Here is a 16,941-nt window from a genome sequence, read left to right as displayed (position 1 = left end):
AAGCACAAATTCACTGGCGTCTGTCTGTGCCAGGGACCACCACGCCTGGTGCATGGTCCCCGGGAAGGATCAGAGTGGCTTCTCCGAGGAACAATCATTCCATCATTGGGCAGGTCTGATTCCGTTCAGCACTTTACTCAGAGCTCCTCTGTGCCAGGCGCTGTTCCAGGTACTGTGGAAACGGAACACGAGGAGCAGTTCCTGCCTTCAAGGGACTCAGGTTTCCATAAGCCACAATCACTCTTCTCGCTTCCTGCCCTTGGTCCCAGAAACACAGAAACGCCTAACAAGGGTCCTCCCTCCAGCTCATCAGAACATGCCAGCCAGGGAGGGAAAGGAGGCACAGGCAACACAGCAGCTGCAAGCTAGCTCGTGGAATTAGGGATAAAAGGACCCGCCCATGGCAGAAATGAGTTGGTGGCCTGGGGCAGGCACAGGGGGATTCATTGTCAAGTGGCCTGAGAGAACTTTTGGGAGGGATGGAAATGTTGTACATCTTAATTGGAGCGTGGTTACAGAGTGTAGTCATCTGCCAAAACATCCAACTGTGCTCTTAGCAGAGCTGATTTTACAGGAGAGATGGATTCAGATTCCCGCACTGCCACACCCTGGCTGCATTTTCACAGGCCTAAGATGCCATCTTTCCAAATCTCCATTTCTGTCTATAAAACATCATCTGGGGGCTAGCTCGATGATTCTCAGTCCCCTCGTTTAAACAAAGTCTTACTCTGAACCAGAGGCAAGGGAGCTCCCTGCCTAAAGTGGGCCTGGGGATCCCGTGGTGCCCCCGCACCCCTTCCTCTCCACACGTTAGCTCTAAGTCCCCAATTCTCTGAATGGCTCTGATCCCACATCTCTGCTGGGGATTTGCTCTGGACTAAATACACCCCCTTTCCCTCCACACCAGATGGTTTCTAGATTCCTCTGGAAAGAGCAGGCTTCTGTTCCCCCCGGGGGAGAGGTGGAGACGAGGAACAGAGCCATGCCCCTCCTCTCCATCTCCCCCTCTGCCTGCTTCTCTCAACACCAAACACACAGCGAGAGGACAAGGAGTAGCTGAGTACAAGACCTGTCACCAACAGTCATTTTCAGTCACCCTAAAGCACCTGACGAAGCCCAGTTCCTGGTCACTGGGGTTCCAGTAAACCTCAGTGACTCCTCTTCAGGGAGAGGCAGAAGGCCTGGGCCAAGGCCTCTGTGCTGACCAGAAAGACAGGTGGGTCCCTGCGCCCCGGACGGTGGGTCACGGGGGAGGGAGGTTACATCTGTAATGTTTTCTCTCCTCTGACCAGCCCGGCTTCCCCTTCTGTTTTCAGGGAACTGTAGCAGATCCCTGCATTTGGGAATACGAAGACCCCTCTTAACACCCACAAATTTCACTTCCCATACTTTAGAGCTGAATTTTTATCCATTATGGAAAACACAAGCCATGCCTACAAACACAACCTATTAGGACTTCATTAACTCGAAAATATCTCGATGGATCACAACATGGACAAATACTGAAGGGCAGTGCCCCCTCCAAGGGCAGGCAGTGCTTGGCACACCTTGACCTCAAGTCCCCTTGCAGGGACTCTGCCGCCCCCCAGGGAGCGGGATCGCACTGAGGCATTCCCGCAGCTGGCCACCGCAGGCAGGAGCCAATCCCAGAGGAGCCCACGGGTACAACTTCAGCTAGCTGGTTTTCTTTTGGCTTCCCCTCCCTCTTCAGGGTGCTCTCAGGACTGAAGGAAAAGAAGAGGTGTGACCACAGGTGCCGACGGAGTTGAGGAGCAGCTTCTGGGGGGGAAAGGACAGCGAGGATGAGAGCCCCAGAGGCTCAGGAAAATGGCAATATCACATGAGCCATACAGATAATTGAATGTTTTCTAGCAGTCACAGTAAGGTAAAAACAAACAGGTGGAATCAATCTTAGTGATGTAATTTACTTACCGATATATCCAAACTATCATTTCAATATATAATCAATATAAAAGTTATTGAGACATTTTTACAGTCTCTTTTCCTTACTGAGTCTGAGCCCTGGGGTGCATTTCACACTCAGCGCATCTCCGTTCAGACTGGCCGTGTTCCAGTGCTCAACACCCGCCTGTGGCTGGAGGCCGCCACACGGGACACTACACAGGGGAGAGCCAAGAAACAAGGACAGATTCTCCCGAAGTGGCTCCCAGCAGTCGGGCTCCCAACACCCACCCTCCTGTGTTGGAACACCACCCTGGAAGGCACACTGCGGCCACCGCCCTCGAGCCAGAACTGAGCATCCGTGGAGAGCGCCCCATGCAGACTGGGGACCCAGCCAGAAGACGAGCAGCACAGCGTCGTGCAGAGGATGCCAAGTGGGACCTGTGGGCCGAATCCAGGCCATGGAGGAGTTACGTTTGGCTCCATGGTGTTTTTAAATCTCTTCAAGCGGTTGTTGTTTTCATGACCTTACATTTCCCTGCCTGGCTCCTGTAGATGCTGGGGCGTGTAACCCCTGCGTGACGCCACAGTTCCTGAAGTCGGCAGCCCTGGATGTTAATCTTGGCTCTGCCACTTTTTAGTCGATAATGGATACATTGAACTCTTCATGTGTGTCTTCAACTATAAAATTGGAGATAACAATTCTTCACAGAGATGTATCACTTTAATGACACAGGAATTAATTGGCTAGCACAAAGCTTAGTACAGAGTAAGTACTCAGTAAATTGTGGCGTTAATTTTTCATTCACAGGAGACTTGAACTCTTTAGAGGCCCTATCATAATTCCTTTCCAATACTGAAAAACTGGGAAGCACATGGGCAGAAGGAGCTCTCAAAACCAGTACCCCACCCTGACCAGTGTGGCTCAGTTGGTTGGGCATCACCCTGCAAAGCAGAAGGCCGCCGGTTCGATTCCCAGTTGGGTCCATGCCTGGGTTGCAGGTTCGGCCCCCAGATGGGATGTGCAGGAGGCAACTGATTAATGTTTCTCTCCCTCACTTTCTCCCCCGCTTCCCCTCTCCCTAAAAATAAATAAATAAAGTCTTTAAAAAATAAAAATAGTAAACAACAAAAGCAGTCCCCACTTCCGTAGATTGGTGTTGAGGCATGGCTTCCGCACTCGCAATTTTTAGACAGTCTCTCTTTTCTCTGTTGTCCACAGGTATGGTCCAACTGAATTAAGGATTCCTCATCACTAAGGCACTAAACACTTTAAAAGGCAGTGAGACAATGGCCCCTCCTGCTAACCTCCATCCTGGTTCCAAGGCGGAAGACTCTCAGGATCTGGGCGCTGGATGATGCCGATAAAGGATATCGGTGATCCACTTGGACCAAGACCTGGCCATGGCTCAGCCCCAATTTTTGCTGTTGGTTTTTGCATGTTATAGGGAAATCAAGAGGCTGGGACTTAAAAGAAGCATCATATACTACAAACCATAACCCCCTAGAATGGGGTTCAGGCTTCTTCGCCATTCCCATTCCCATATGCTTCTAATTCAGGAATGTAGGTACGAACAAAATGTGGGCAGCCCACCAGAAGGGACAAAGGCCACGGCACTGGCCTGCGCGGAAGGGGAGACCATGGAAAACCCTTCCCAGTTCTCGGTTTCCCCACCTTTCTTTCTGCTGTTTAATGCATGTCTGCTCCTTCATTCCTTTCTATGATTCAGTTATTAATGATTATGTGCTCAGCACTGTGCTAGACATTTTGATCCTCCCCCTGTTTTTCAAAATTAGTCCTGTCCTTCCACTCCTTTCTCTTCTCTCCTGCATCCCTGTTTCTCATGTACTGTCTTGTAAGAAGAGTCTCTCCATGCTTCGCTTGCAAGGAACAGACCTGGCTCCTCTCTCTTCAGTAAACAACGCAAGCTGGCCCTTGGGGGAGGGGGACAGAGGGACAGGCAGCCCCGAGCAGCACCTGGTGCGCTGACACCCAAGAGAGGACGGGTAGGTAATGGAGTAGAGACAGCTGCGGGGCTTTGTTTTTTTCCCCTATTCCAGATTTAAGTAACTCTTTTGTTATCAAAAATAACAATGTCAGCATCAATAACCTGCTGATTATAAAATTTATCTTCGGCAGAGAGAGAATTAACATCTAATGAATACTTGCCATCTGCTAGGCACTGTGGAAGGCCGGTGGTTCTCAGTATTTTAGTGGTCAAGGGCTCCCCTGGGATCTTTGCGGAAGCTTTAAAATTTCTCCCTTAGAAAAATTCAAATGCACACAAAATTTTACATAGAATTACAGGGGCAGACGACATCCCAAAGTACAACCACAGACCCCAAACGAAAACCTTTTGTGCCAAGCCCTTCCATCTGAGAACATGGCATCATTGAGATTAGACGCCGTTGCCCCCACCTTACAGAGAAGACATACCCAAGTGACAGAAACAACAGACAACCACACAACCAGAGAACCAGAGGTGCCTGAATGCTACCACTTGCCACCCTAGATGAAAATGTCATTTGGTTTTTACTACTACTGTACCTATCACTCCTTATTTTTAAATGAGGAATACGGGCTACGTGAGAAACTGAAATCTGTGCAGAGCATTCTGAACCCAGCCGCGGGAAATCAGGGAGCTCTGAATCCCAGGAGGCTCCCATCTCACAGCCTATCAGCCAAGACTCACTGCCCCCGAGCCCGTCCTCCAGCAGGAAAACAGGCCGAAGCTTTTCTAGAGGTTTCATGCTCTCAGAACAAGAGGCAGCCTCTCCGTCAGCACTACCTCAGTAATACTGGGGGGATTTTTTTTAAAGGCAGTCTCTCTTTAAAATAATCAATGAGTCAAAATGTGAATGAAGAAACCAGTCCAAGCCTATGGATATGAAACAAAAGAAATTTAATTTCAGAATATTACATGAATAAAAAAGAAAGACAATGCATAAGATTATTTCTTTACAGTTACATATATATAGGATATATAGTCAAACAAGAATAAAAAAATGGTGAGAGTTTAAAAAAAACCTGTTTCTCTTGTTGAGCGCACTCAGAGACAAGTGCAAAGGTAGCTTTTGCTATGTACAAAGGACCCTGGGGTGGGGGCGTTCTTCCCAACAGGTTCTGCTGGCCCCCAAACATGTCTGGGGGAGTGCTGCATGGCTCTTTAGCATCCGCTGTGGCCTTGCACACTCCAGTTTCCATGGTAACCCAAGCACTCAGGCTATTATGTACGCCACCTCCTCACTAGCCCCTCCATCAACTCTCAGCATTAGTTGTCTAGGAAAGCCAGGTTTTTATAGCAGTTTTAGACTGGGTTAATTACCACTGGTCTGAAAAGCTTGCGCATCTTAGCAACCCAAATCTTTCTCCGAATCTAGGGCAATCCTGCCAGATGCTGGTATCCAGGTTTGGGACTGGGTGCTGTCTTCAGCACAAAGACTTCAGGGTGGAGGGGGAAGGGATGAGACTCTCTCCTGGGGAAAGGTGTTCTACTTAGAAAAGACTCCAGAACGAGAGCCATCTGTGCAAGGTCCTGTACGAAGTAAGAACGCAGATGAGGTCTAGGGAAGTCTGATCCCAAAGACGACTTCCCCAGTTATGCATGGCCACACACTTGGCCACGGTGGGGCACAGCCCCACGACCACAGGTTCTCCTAGAGGGCAGGATTTTAAACCATGTCCTAATAGAGGCTCCTGTGAGGGGAGCTGAACAGAAACACTGCTTTTCAGGAGAGAATGGCTCTGCTCTGGCACCCTGGAGTCAACTGGCTTCCATACAGGCCAACAAAACCACCACCTCTGAACACCCAGTGGTCACCGCAGTCAACAGCCCTGCACTATTCCATTCCCCAAGGGGGCTCCCTTGCCATTGCTGACTGACTCTGGAAGGGTGTTCAAGGTAAAGAGCAGCTGTGGTTTCACTTATGAGTAAGTAACAGCTCCTTTAATGCGTTGGCCGTTCAGATACAATCAGTATCTCCGAATCCTTTCACTGCTGCAGTGGAGTTTTTCAAGCCAGATTCATTGGTCCCAGTGCAAAAGTTCATCATTCATTGTAAAAGGTAAGAAACCGGTTTCATTGATTCAACCAGTACAGCTCACCCAGTGCAGATCTGAACCAGTGAGGTCTGTGGTCTCACACTTGAGCCCTCTGGCACAAAAACACTGCCTTGTATTGACCCGCAGCAAACCCTTCCCAACGGAGCCCAGGAAGAAAAGCAATTTTACAAGCCAGAAGAAGAGGCATTTCCAAAAAGATTGTTCCAACACGAAAAGTAAACATTTTTTAAAATCTCCTAGAGTAAGAAATTGGTAAATACTGACTCAAAAATACCCACTAAGTCAGAAGGGAGACAATACCCTTCTGTGGCAAATAGAAAGGATTTTTGTTTTTGAGTTCTCCGTGAGGATTAGAACAGTTACATATTACAAGGCAGAAGGTTATGCTATTTTATTTCTCAAATTTGGATTCCAACAGGATCACAGCTTCTGTTAAAAAATGACCTATCACACCCTTAAAGCAAGGGAAAGCATGCTTAATAAATAACTTAAGTAAACACACATAGCCAAACACAGGCGTAAACTGCCCAAGGGACGAGCAACAGAAAAGCACGTGCATGCGACAGCCATCTCCCCCAGACCCCAGCGCCAGACACTCTCGGCCCCACCCGATCCCAGGTGCTGCCCTCAAATAGGACCACGGAACCAACGCGATGACAAGGAGGAATCGGGTCCGGCTCTGCTCCCTCCGCCTGAGGCCAGACCCTGTGTGACTGTCCGCACCTCTCCAGGTGGGACAGACGGACCAAGTATGGAGTGAGGGGAGAACACTCCTTCAGTCTGGTCGCACCAAAAGGGGTTTCCGTTTGAATTCACTGAGAGCTGGTGCAAGGAATTCTATTTTTCCTCAACAAGGAAAAAAGCCAAACAGAAACCTGCACAACTGAAGTTGCTAATAAGGACTTTTAAGAAAGACATAAAACTGCTCTAGAGAAAGGAGATTCTAAGCAGGTCTATACTCCTAACCACCAATTGTTCACAATCTATCAAATTGGAAGGCCAAATTTTATTTTATTTTTTTCTTCCCAACTGCTGTTACAGCAGCAGAAGAAACAGCACATACAGAAAAGAGGGCTGACTCTAGACACAAAACCCAGCTCCGCTCCCAGGGTCACCTTCTACTTCAGCAGTAACACCACATTTCCAATAGTCTAAACACGGGTAAGCCAGACAGACTTTGCTGGGCAGCTGCTTCCCCACAGAGGGCCTGACTCAGCTCCAGCACACGGGCTGAGATGGGCTGCACAGCCTCGCACAGCCTCCCAGGCACGAAGGGCGCCTTCTCTCCTGCCACGTGCTGCTCCCCAGGCAGTGAGTATTTACACGAGATCAAAGCCGCGCCACTGCTCACCTCAAGCACTGTGAACATCACCACCCAGCCAAAGCTCCAGCTCCAGCCCCCTCCCCACACCCTCCCCTAGGAGAGGGGCTGTGCTGTCTCAGAACTCTGGTGACAAGCCACACCGCCTCCAAATGAGAACATTCTCTCCTTCAAATCCTCTCAGCCCTGCAGAGACTGCTGCTGCGCACTTCCTCCCTGTGAGCCCGGCTGGCTCTCAGGAGGCAGCCTGGCCTGCACGCAGGATCCCCCAGAAGGGTGCAGTATAAATCCACCCCAAGGGAGTGTCCTGGACATCAAGCCAGCCAGCCCCATCCCAGCCACACCCCAGCTTCCACCACACACAGATGTGTCGGCAAACCTCCGTTAGGCGGTCAGAGACTTCCCTGGAGTCACAGTGACCTGGCACAGAAGGGCGGGCCCCACATGGGTGCCAGAGATGCTCTGTGCTCAAGAGGAAACTGAACACAGGACACGAGTTCAGCAATCACACCGTTGTTTGGCATCACTAAGAAGAGAAGATCGGGGGAGGAAGAGAGAGTGGAGGGAGGGAGGGACACGATGTAATAATTAACATTTGTTAAAATATGAGATCATTCTGAATTTTCCTTTTCAATACTGCAAGCCAAATAACCTTGCAACTTCAGGCCCAAGAAATAATGAAAACTTTCCCAGAAAACTATGAAGTCCTTGGACACAAACAAGGTATTGAGAAATAGAGCCTCGTGAGATAAAAAGCTTTCCCAAAGCTGAAGGTGAAAAAAAGGGAAAGACCTCTGGCTTGGAGCCCATTTAGGTTACACATACCAAAAATAGCTTTAAAAATGAACAAATGACAAATAAACAAGAAATGACAACAAAAATACCCAACACTATCAAAACAGAAAATCCAAGTTATCAGTTAAAAATAACATCAACCCGCTAGGACTGACAGTACTTAAAAAAAAAATACTGGCAGTTGAGCACAAATCTCGTATTTAAAAAAACAAAATATGCCTAAGCAAATACATGGAATGAGCACTGGAGTCTGCCTGGTTCTGCCCACTTACTGTGTACTGTGTAAGCTGGTTGGCTGGTTAGTGGCTTCCCCATAATGTTAAGAGAGAGAGAAAGGGTTGCTAGCACTGCTTCAGAAGGCAGAGGCTGCAGAAAACATCCAGTGAGTGGGGTTAGAGGTATCAGTCAAGCCACAGGATTAATTAACTTCCACAATTCAAAATGCAGCAAGCAAGCTGCCAGTCCAAGCTTCTCCGTGAGTGGGGATGACACCTGGCCCGCTACAGAGAAAATTCTGGGTGGACAACAGGAGAACTCTGGATCCTTCAGAGGAATCCTAGGTTGAAAGAGAAACAAGAGCATTAAGCATGTTTAGAAATATTTCTTTTTGCAAACATCCCACCTAAAAGCTAGAGAATCTTATACTTAATATTTTCTAGAAAGTTTGATTGAGAATTGATAAATCTCTACCAAGTCAACCTCAGCTCGTCCACTTGCTCCAGTCTCAGTTCATTACATCATCTTTTTTTTTAACCACAGTTTACATTCAATACCATTCTGCACCAGTTTCAGATGTACATCAAAGTGGCCAGAAAACCATGTGCTCTACAGAGTGGTCCCCCTGCCGCCCCAAGCACCCACCTGGCCCATACCCGTATCGTGACATTACTAACTACAATCCCCACGCTGCAATCTGCATCTCTGTGGCTAGGCTGCGACTACTAATTTGTACTGCCTAATCCCTTCGCATTTTTCACCCAGCCGCCCAAGCCCCTCCCCTCTGACAGCTGTTAGTCGGTTTTCTATATCTATGAGTCTGTTTCCATTTTGTTTATTTTGTTCATTAGATTCCACATGTAAGTGAAGTCATATGGTATTTCTCTGACTGGCTTATCTCACTTAGCATAATACCCTCTAGGTCCATCCTTGCTGTAACAAAAAGTAAGATTTCCTTCTTTTTTATGGCCAAGTAGTATTCCATTGTGTAAATGGAATATTACTACGTAGCTTTTTTATCCACTCATCTACTGATGGGCACTTGGGCTGCTTCCAAATCTTGGCTATTGTAGATAACGCTGCAGTGAACACATCATCTTAACAGCAATAACAGCTACCACCTTACTAAGTGCCTATCTTGTGCCTAACACTACTCTAAGCTCTGTACGTACATTGTATCTTTGACCCTCACAACAACTTGTGCATGATGTGAAGCACTTGCCATTTTACAGGTGAAGAATTTGAAGCCTACAAGTTAATTTGCCCCAAATATCAACACTAACCCAAATGTTTTTCAAGTTCACATGATATGGGATAATCTCTGGTAAATAAAGCTAATTTAAGTTTGGTTTAATTAAATCTGTTGATACTTCAGAGTATCAACATTAAATATGTTTCCGTATAACACCTTTGGAGACACAAGATTTTAGTGCTATTAATTGTTTATATTTTTCTTTCTTTTCTTTTTTTTTTTTTTTGCTATTAATTGTTTTTGAGGTTTTCTTTGCTACCTATAAACTGGACTAGATCCTTAATTCTTCTGGTTTCCTGCAATATTTGGCTACAACTCTTCAAACTAACATTTTCAGTTTTTCTCCCACCCTTCTGTCTTGGCATCACTGAGAACTAAATCAGCCCTTTGCCCAGAACCCTGCAAGCTAAAGTGGGACAACTTGATAGAGCTTCATAGAAATCACCACATCAGCTCATGTATGGACAATCTTCACGTCTACTGTTGTATGGGCCACTCAGAAAGGCCAGCAGAGACACTCAAACTGCAAACCAGGAAAAGCTACCTGATTGCCACTGCCTGCCCTCATTCTATCTGAAGATGCCTTGAACTTGACCTGGAGCAATCTTCTCGACTGGCTGCCTTCAGAACCCAGAAACTGGGATTATGCTCTACTCCGATCATTAACCTTTGTTCTTCTTTTGTCTCCATAGATACGCCTCTCACTAAATACCTGCACCATAACTTGGAGAACGCACTTGAGTCACCACTTCCCAAAATGAAACACAACCGTTTGACTGAACTGCCCTATTCTCAGAACTCAGAGACCACTTAGATGGCATTTAAAGCAACCTATCAACTCAGGACAGGTTCAAGCCTGCTTACACCAGAGAGCTAAAGATGTTAAAGGATTCCACAATAATACCTAAATCTTTGAACAGATGCATAGGGCCCCTGAGATCACTGACTTAGTTTCATTGCAAGACTCCTCAAGTTCGGGACAATGACTACAGGCTAGATTTCAAATTATTGCCTGTGTAATTATTATAGAATTGCCTACTATAATCCCTATCTAGATGTATACTTTCTGGGTTACAACGTGCCCTATAACCCCTGACTTTTAACATATCAGCTACCCAGGCAGTTAAAGTCCTTGCCGTCAACTCTGACACCTCAGCATCATAGGGGATGGCAGTGTTATTCCTGACAGGTATTTTTCTTTTTGGCAATGCAAGTGTCTGACTTAAGCTTTGATTGCTGAGGCAGCCATTTCAAAGAAACATCCACTTCAAAGACACCTATCTCCAACGAAAGAGAAAGCGTGGCCAAGCCACAATGGGTAGATAAAGAGCAGGCCCTCTCCCCCTGAGGCTCCCATGCTTTAGATGTATTGAATTCAGTAAGTGACCATTTGGGCCATGTGTTTTTTCTCTTCTCACCCTTTAAATTCCCACTCATATGTCTTAAATTCACCAAAGAAGATTGAACCCACAAAACCCTGGGTCCCAATGAAAGCAGAACCCCAGGCCAGTGCACTCCCTCTCTACCCCCCATGGCCTTGCTCTGTGGCCTGAGGTGGGCTGTATAATTTCTTGTAAGTAATAAACCTTTTTTTTTTTTTTTTCAAAATTTCCTGATGGTAATCCCTAAAGGGCATCTTGCAATCATAACAAGAACCACAATGGCCAATCCAACCACAACACCGGTTAGTGATAGGCTGAGACCAGTATAAAACAGCACTGGTACCTACTGGACACAAGGCTCGGTCACCACTTAGAGGAAGAGAAGAGCAAATGACAGGAAGCCACGAGTGCATCCTCTGCCTTCCAGAAGACAGACTAGTTACAGCCAGTACATGTGAAGTAAGCATCTTAGTTCACTTGGTGTAGTCAGTAAGAGTCCAAAGGAACAAGTACATCTGGCTGGGTTAGCTAAAGAAGGTTTCAAAGAGGAGTTGGGGTTTAGGCTGGGCTTTGAAGAATGGATAAGAGCCTATATTTATTTTTTAATTGAATTTATTGGGGTGACATTGGTTAGTAAGTTAGAATGGGTAAGATTGTTTTTTAATTATATTTTATTGATTATGCTATTACAGTTTTCCCAATGTTTGCCCCTTGGCCCCCCTCCACACAGCACTCCCCACTCCCTCAGGCCATCCCCACACTGTTGTTCATGTCCATGGGTCATGTGTAAAAGTTCTTTGGCTACTATATTCCCTGGACTGTACTTTACATCCCTATGGCTATTCTGTAACCAGCTATTTGGACTTCTTAATCCCCTCACCTCTTCACCCATTCCCCCACAGCCCCTCCCATCTAGCAACCTTCAAAAGGCTCTCCGTATCCATGATTCTGTCTCTGTTCTTCGTGTTTGCTTAGTTTGCTTTTTAGATTCAATTGTTGAGAGATACACATTTATTGTCATTTTATTATTCCTAGTTTTGATCTTCTTTTTCTTAAATAAGTCCCTTTAACATTTCATATAATAGTGGTTTGGTGTTTGAAAAGATAAACAAAACTGACAAACCTTTAAGCAGATTCATCAAGAGAAAAAGAGAGAGGACCCAAAAAATAAATAAATAAATAATGCTTTAGTGATGACGAACTCCTTTCACTGTTTCTTGTCTGGGAAGCTCTTTATCTGTCCTTCAGTTCTAAATGATGGCTTTGTTGGGTAGAGCAATCTTGGCTATAGGTTCCCATTTTTCATGATTTTGAATATTTCTTGTCAATCCCTTCTAGCCTGCAAAGTTCCTTTTGTGAAATCAGCTCACAGTCTTATGGGAACTCCCCTGTAGGTAACTAATTGTTTTTCTGTTGCTGCTTTTAAGATTCTCTCTTTAACTTTTGCCATTTTAATTATGATGTGTCTTGGAGTGGGCCTCTTTGCATCCATCATAATTGGTATTCTCTGCTGTTCCTAGGCTTGCATGTCTACTTCCCTCACCAAATTAGGGATGTTTTCTTAAATTACTTTTTCAAATAGTTTTCCAGTTTCTTGCCCTTTCTCTTCTCCTTCTGGCCCCCTATGAGGAGAATGTTGGACTCTTGAATTTGTCCCAGAGGCTACTTATACTTTCCTCATATTTTTTTATTCTTTTTTTTTCTTGTTGTTCTCATTGATGGTTTTTTGCTTCCTTATGTTCTAAATCATTGATTTGATTCTCGGCTTCATCCACTCTACTACTGATTCTCTATAAACTATTCTTTATTTCAATTAGTGTATCCTTCATTTCTGACTGGATCTTTTTTATGCTATTGAGGTTCTCACTAAGCTTCTTGAACATCCTTATAAACCAGCGTTTTGAACTCTGCATCTAATAGATTGCTTATCTCCATTTCATTTAGCTCTTTTTCTAGAGTTTTGATCTGTTCTTTCATGTGGGCCACGTTTCTTCATCTCCTCATTTTGGTAGCCTCCCTGTGTTTGTTTCTGTGTATTAGGTAAAGCTGCTGTGACTCCGTCTTGGTATCATGGCCTAATGTAGTAGGAGTCCTGCAGGGTCCAGTGGCACAGCCTCCGCTATCACCCAAGCTAGGTACTCAAGGTGCACCCTCCATGTGAGCTGAGTACACTCTCCTCTTGTAGTTGAGCCTTGTTTGCTGTTGGCAGGTCAATGGGAGGGATTTACCCAAGCCAGTCAGCTGCAAGGACTGGCTGTATCCACTGACCACCAATCTCCACCCTCCGTGGAGGATCAGCTGTGCAGGGGCAGGGTGGTGGTGCTCTGATGTGGTCTGTAGCTGTCCACTGGGTGTGCTGGCCCTGGGGTTTCCCAAGTGGTGCAGGCCAAGGTCAGCCACCACCTGTGTTTTGCCTGGGGCCACCCAGCATGAGCTACAAAGCAATCTGAAGATGGCTGCTACTTGTGCTGGGCTTGGAGGTTCCCAGGTGAAGCCAAGCTATGAACCTAGGCTGGCTGCTGCTAGTACAGGGCCTGGATCCACTTAGCAAGAGGTATGGGGGCTGGGGGTTTCTTGAGGCTGACTATTGCCTATTTGAAAGGATTTAAGAAGATTGGCCAAGACAAGCCATTCACTCTTAATAACTTGAGTGGGCCCATAAATTGGGTGGTGTGAAGCCCCAGGGAATCACCAGGGCAGGGAAAACAGTGTAAGCCAGGTTGATGGGGTCTCAGATATGGCACCCACCTGCTGGATCTGTATGGGGGGAGGGTTCAGAAAAGGAACAATGGCCTCTGCCCACCATTCTCTCTGGAAGAAAGCTGTTCCCTAGCTCTTGCCCTGATGCCAGACACTGCAGTTCCTCCCCATATGCCACTAGTGCTTTCAAGCTGCTACCCTAGAGCTAGAGCTAGAGCCAGCTTAGAGGGAATGAGCCTGAGTAAGTCCACGTGTGAGCCTTTTAAGAGGAACTGCTTGGGAATCCAGCAGCTTCTTCCACTGACTCAATCCTCACTGGTTTTTACAGCCAGAAGTTATGGGGACTTATCTTCCTGACAGTGGAACCCTGGGCTGAGGAGCCTGGTGTGGAGCTCAGACCCGTCACTCCTGAGATATCTTTCCTGAGTTTTTAACCACCACATGTGGATGTGGGACCAGCCCGTTCCATGTCTCTGCGTCTCCACCCCTCCTACCAGTCTGGATGGATGTAGTTTCTTTAATTCCATAGTTGTCAGACTTCCATTCAACTTGATTTCTGATGGTTCTCAGTGATGGTTTTCTGTAGTTTAGTTGTAATTTTGATGTGGTTGTGTGAGGAGGCGAGCTGTGTTTACCTATGCTGCTATGTTGACCAGAAGTCTAGAATGGGTAAGATTCTGACTGATGAAATTAGTAAGTAGGTGCCTGTACTCACACGTACACTCTCACTCACACACACACACACACACACACACACACTTTTATACCCTAAATACCAGAGGTCTACAACAAATAAATATAAATATCTTTCATAGTAGCTTGCAAGAATCGCTTAAGAGCCCAACACACTGGCCTCCAGGTACAGGGAGGAGACCTTTTACCTTTCCTAATTAAACTGTTACCCTGATTCAACTCCATGACCCACCAGATCAGCAACCTGTTTTGAGCAGGGACACTCCCCATCCCCCAAAAATAAGTAGGTGCTAATTCAGCGTTCCTCATCTGGAAGGGATTTTGCCCCCTCGTCCCCAGCAGACTCAGCAATGTCTGAAGGCATCTTTGGTGTCACAGCTGGGGGAAGGGTGCTACTGGCATCTAGTGGCTAGAGACCAGGGATGCTGCTAAATGTCGTACAGTGCACACGGCAGCCCACAGCACAGAATTATTGAGTGCCAGTTTGAGAAACTCTGTGCTAAATAAATATCTTTTTGGAGTACTATAAATGATGTTAAATTGCATTATCATCTTCAAAAAATGTTTGTTCCTTTTCTAAAATCACCATCAACAAAATTGAGGGCTGTATTTATTGTGTAAAAAAAAAAATAGATGATGCAATTAAATCTGTGGGCTTAGAGACTGTAGAGAGTTTATATATATTGAGATGCGGGCTTGGATGCAGTTATCACACAGACAGCAGAACCGAGCTGTTGAAGGAGACCAAGCTGCTAAGAGGTGGAACAGTAAGGGCAGAGGTGAGCCAAGAACTTAAGGTAGAGTGCTGAAAACCACAAAGAGGTGGAGGGGTAGGCAAATGACAGTAAGCTATTGAAGAGAAGGAAGAGAACTAAAGAGGAAGGAGGAGAACAAGAATAGCATAACATCATGGCAGCCAAGGAAGGAATTTCAAGATAGAGAATGTGACAAGGGAGAGAGTAAAATGAAAATGCCTGATCCAGTGGAAGGTCATTCATTATCGGTGGGCCTCCACTTTTCTGAATCACTAACATTTTTGAGAATCTAATAAAAAAATACATATTCTCTCCTCCAGAAAAATGCACAAATGAGCCTACACATAAAATTACATCAACAATACCAGGAACTTTATTAGAGCTTTCTGAAGTCCTCAGTTAACAGGTCAAGCATCCCTGCTCTAAAACTTCTTGGTAAATTATTATATTAAACTGGCTTATTTTTTAAATGAATTTCTTCCAAAAGCAGAGTTGTCAATAATAGAAAGATTTAACTATTTCTTGATTATCTTCAAAAATGAGACATGGCTGGTGTGGCTCGGTGGATTGAGTGCTGGCCTGCAAACCAAAGGGTTACTGGTTCAATTCCCAGTCAGGGTACATGCCTGGGTTGTGGGCCAGGTCCCCAGTAGGGGGTGCACAAGAGGCAACCACATACTGATATTTCTCTCCCTCTCTTTCTCCCTCCCTTCCCTTCTCTCTAAAAAGAAATAAATAAAATCTTTTTTTAAAAAACAAAAAAAATGAAAGCAACAAAAGGTGTAGCTGATACAAAGTAATATATCCTTCAAAAATACCTTATGCTTGGTTTTGACTTATGGATATATAGGGAGAACTATTTAGACACACATAACTCAAACACCAAATATGCCTCAATCAAAGAGCCCAGCCTAGAAATCAGAAGCAAGGTGGAAAGAAAAGAGTTCAGATAATTCATTCAAGGATAAGTAAGGAGACTGTACTGAAATCTAATATTTTAGAATACTATAAAGATTTATCCATAAAGATTGGGCTTTTGTTGTCTTTCTATTGCTGATGTCTCTAAAGTAATTATGCTCGTGTCTCAAAAATAAAATGAGCATGTCAAACCAAAGATCACTTTGGCTGCCACACAAGCCTAATAAAACAAGATCAAGTCTCATCCAGTTGTCTTTAGTATCAGTTATGACCACTTGTGTATCCTTAAATGATCACAATGTGCTGCAAAACGTTACTTCAACTGAGTCTCAGAAGAAGTCTCTCAAGTACATACAACTACTATCCTCATTTTCAGAGGAGGATACTTGGGCTCAGAGAGGGTGGATGGTTTTCCCCGGCCAGAGGAATGATGACTCCAATCAGGTCTCACTACAAACCCCCTGGTCTTTCCAGTAAAACACGTGGCTTCCTCGGAGGAAAGCACAGTAGCCACTGCCTTTTGCCAGAAAAACCTGGGCAACCAGCAGTCCCGGCACTAAATAGTCCTCTTTGTCCTAAACCTCAAAAACATTCTGTATATGACTGCCAGGGTCCGTCAGCATGAGCTACCTATCTGGAAAGCTTCACTGAATCAACAAAGCTGAAGTCCATGGCCAAAAGAAGCATAACTATTCCATGTTCACAGAGCATATCTGTACTTGGTTTCACAAAGTAGTTAACATTTGTTTTTAATTTGCTTAACAAGTACTCTGAAGATACTTTACACGTGTCCCATCTGTCCAACAGTACAGGGAGCGGGCGGGTCTGTGTTCACAGCTCGGCCCCTCAGCACCTGGGACAGTGCTGAGTAGATGCTCAATAACCATCTGCCACGTGAACTCAAGGGCAAGGGCCCAGTCTTGTAATTTTTACATTGTTTCTAA

The 16,941-nt window shown here is 45.6% G+C and overlaps 1 protein-coding gene across 2 annotated transcripts in view; it reads right to left on the bottom strand.

Moving 5' to 3' along the window:
• Positions 1 to 4,771: 4,771 nt before the first annotated feature.
• ARHGAP19 (Rho GTPase activating protein 19) overlaps positions 4,772 to 16,941 on the bottom strand; it is a 62,674-nt gene continuing 50,504 nt past the window's right edge. For both annotated transcript variants that reach the window (XM_024563178.3, XM_045197506.3), the window contains one exon: positions 4,772 to 8,637. In XM_024563178.3, coding sequence (XP_024418946.2) covers positions 8,627 to 8,637 — 11 coding nt within the window. In that variant the 3' untranslated portion in view covers positions 4,772 to 8,626. The remainder of the gene's footprint in view (positions 8,638 to 16,941) is intronic.

The sequence above is a fragment of the Desmodus rotundus genome, chromosome 4 (genome assembly GCF_022682495.2).
Source record: "Desmodus rotundus isolate HL8 chromosome 4, HLdesRot8A.1, whole genome shotgun sequence".
Classification (NCBI taxonomy): Eukaryota; Metazoa; Chordata; class Mammalia; order Chiroptera; family Phyllostomidae; genus Desmodus; species Desmodus rotundus.
This window is presented reverse-complemented; position numbering and strand designations above follow the sequence as displayed.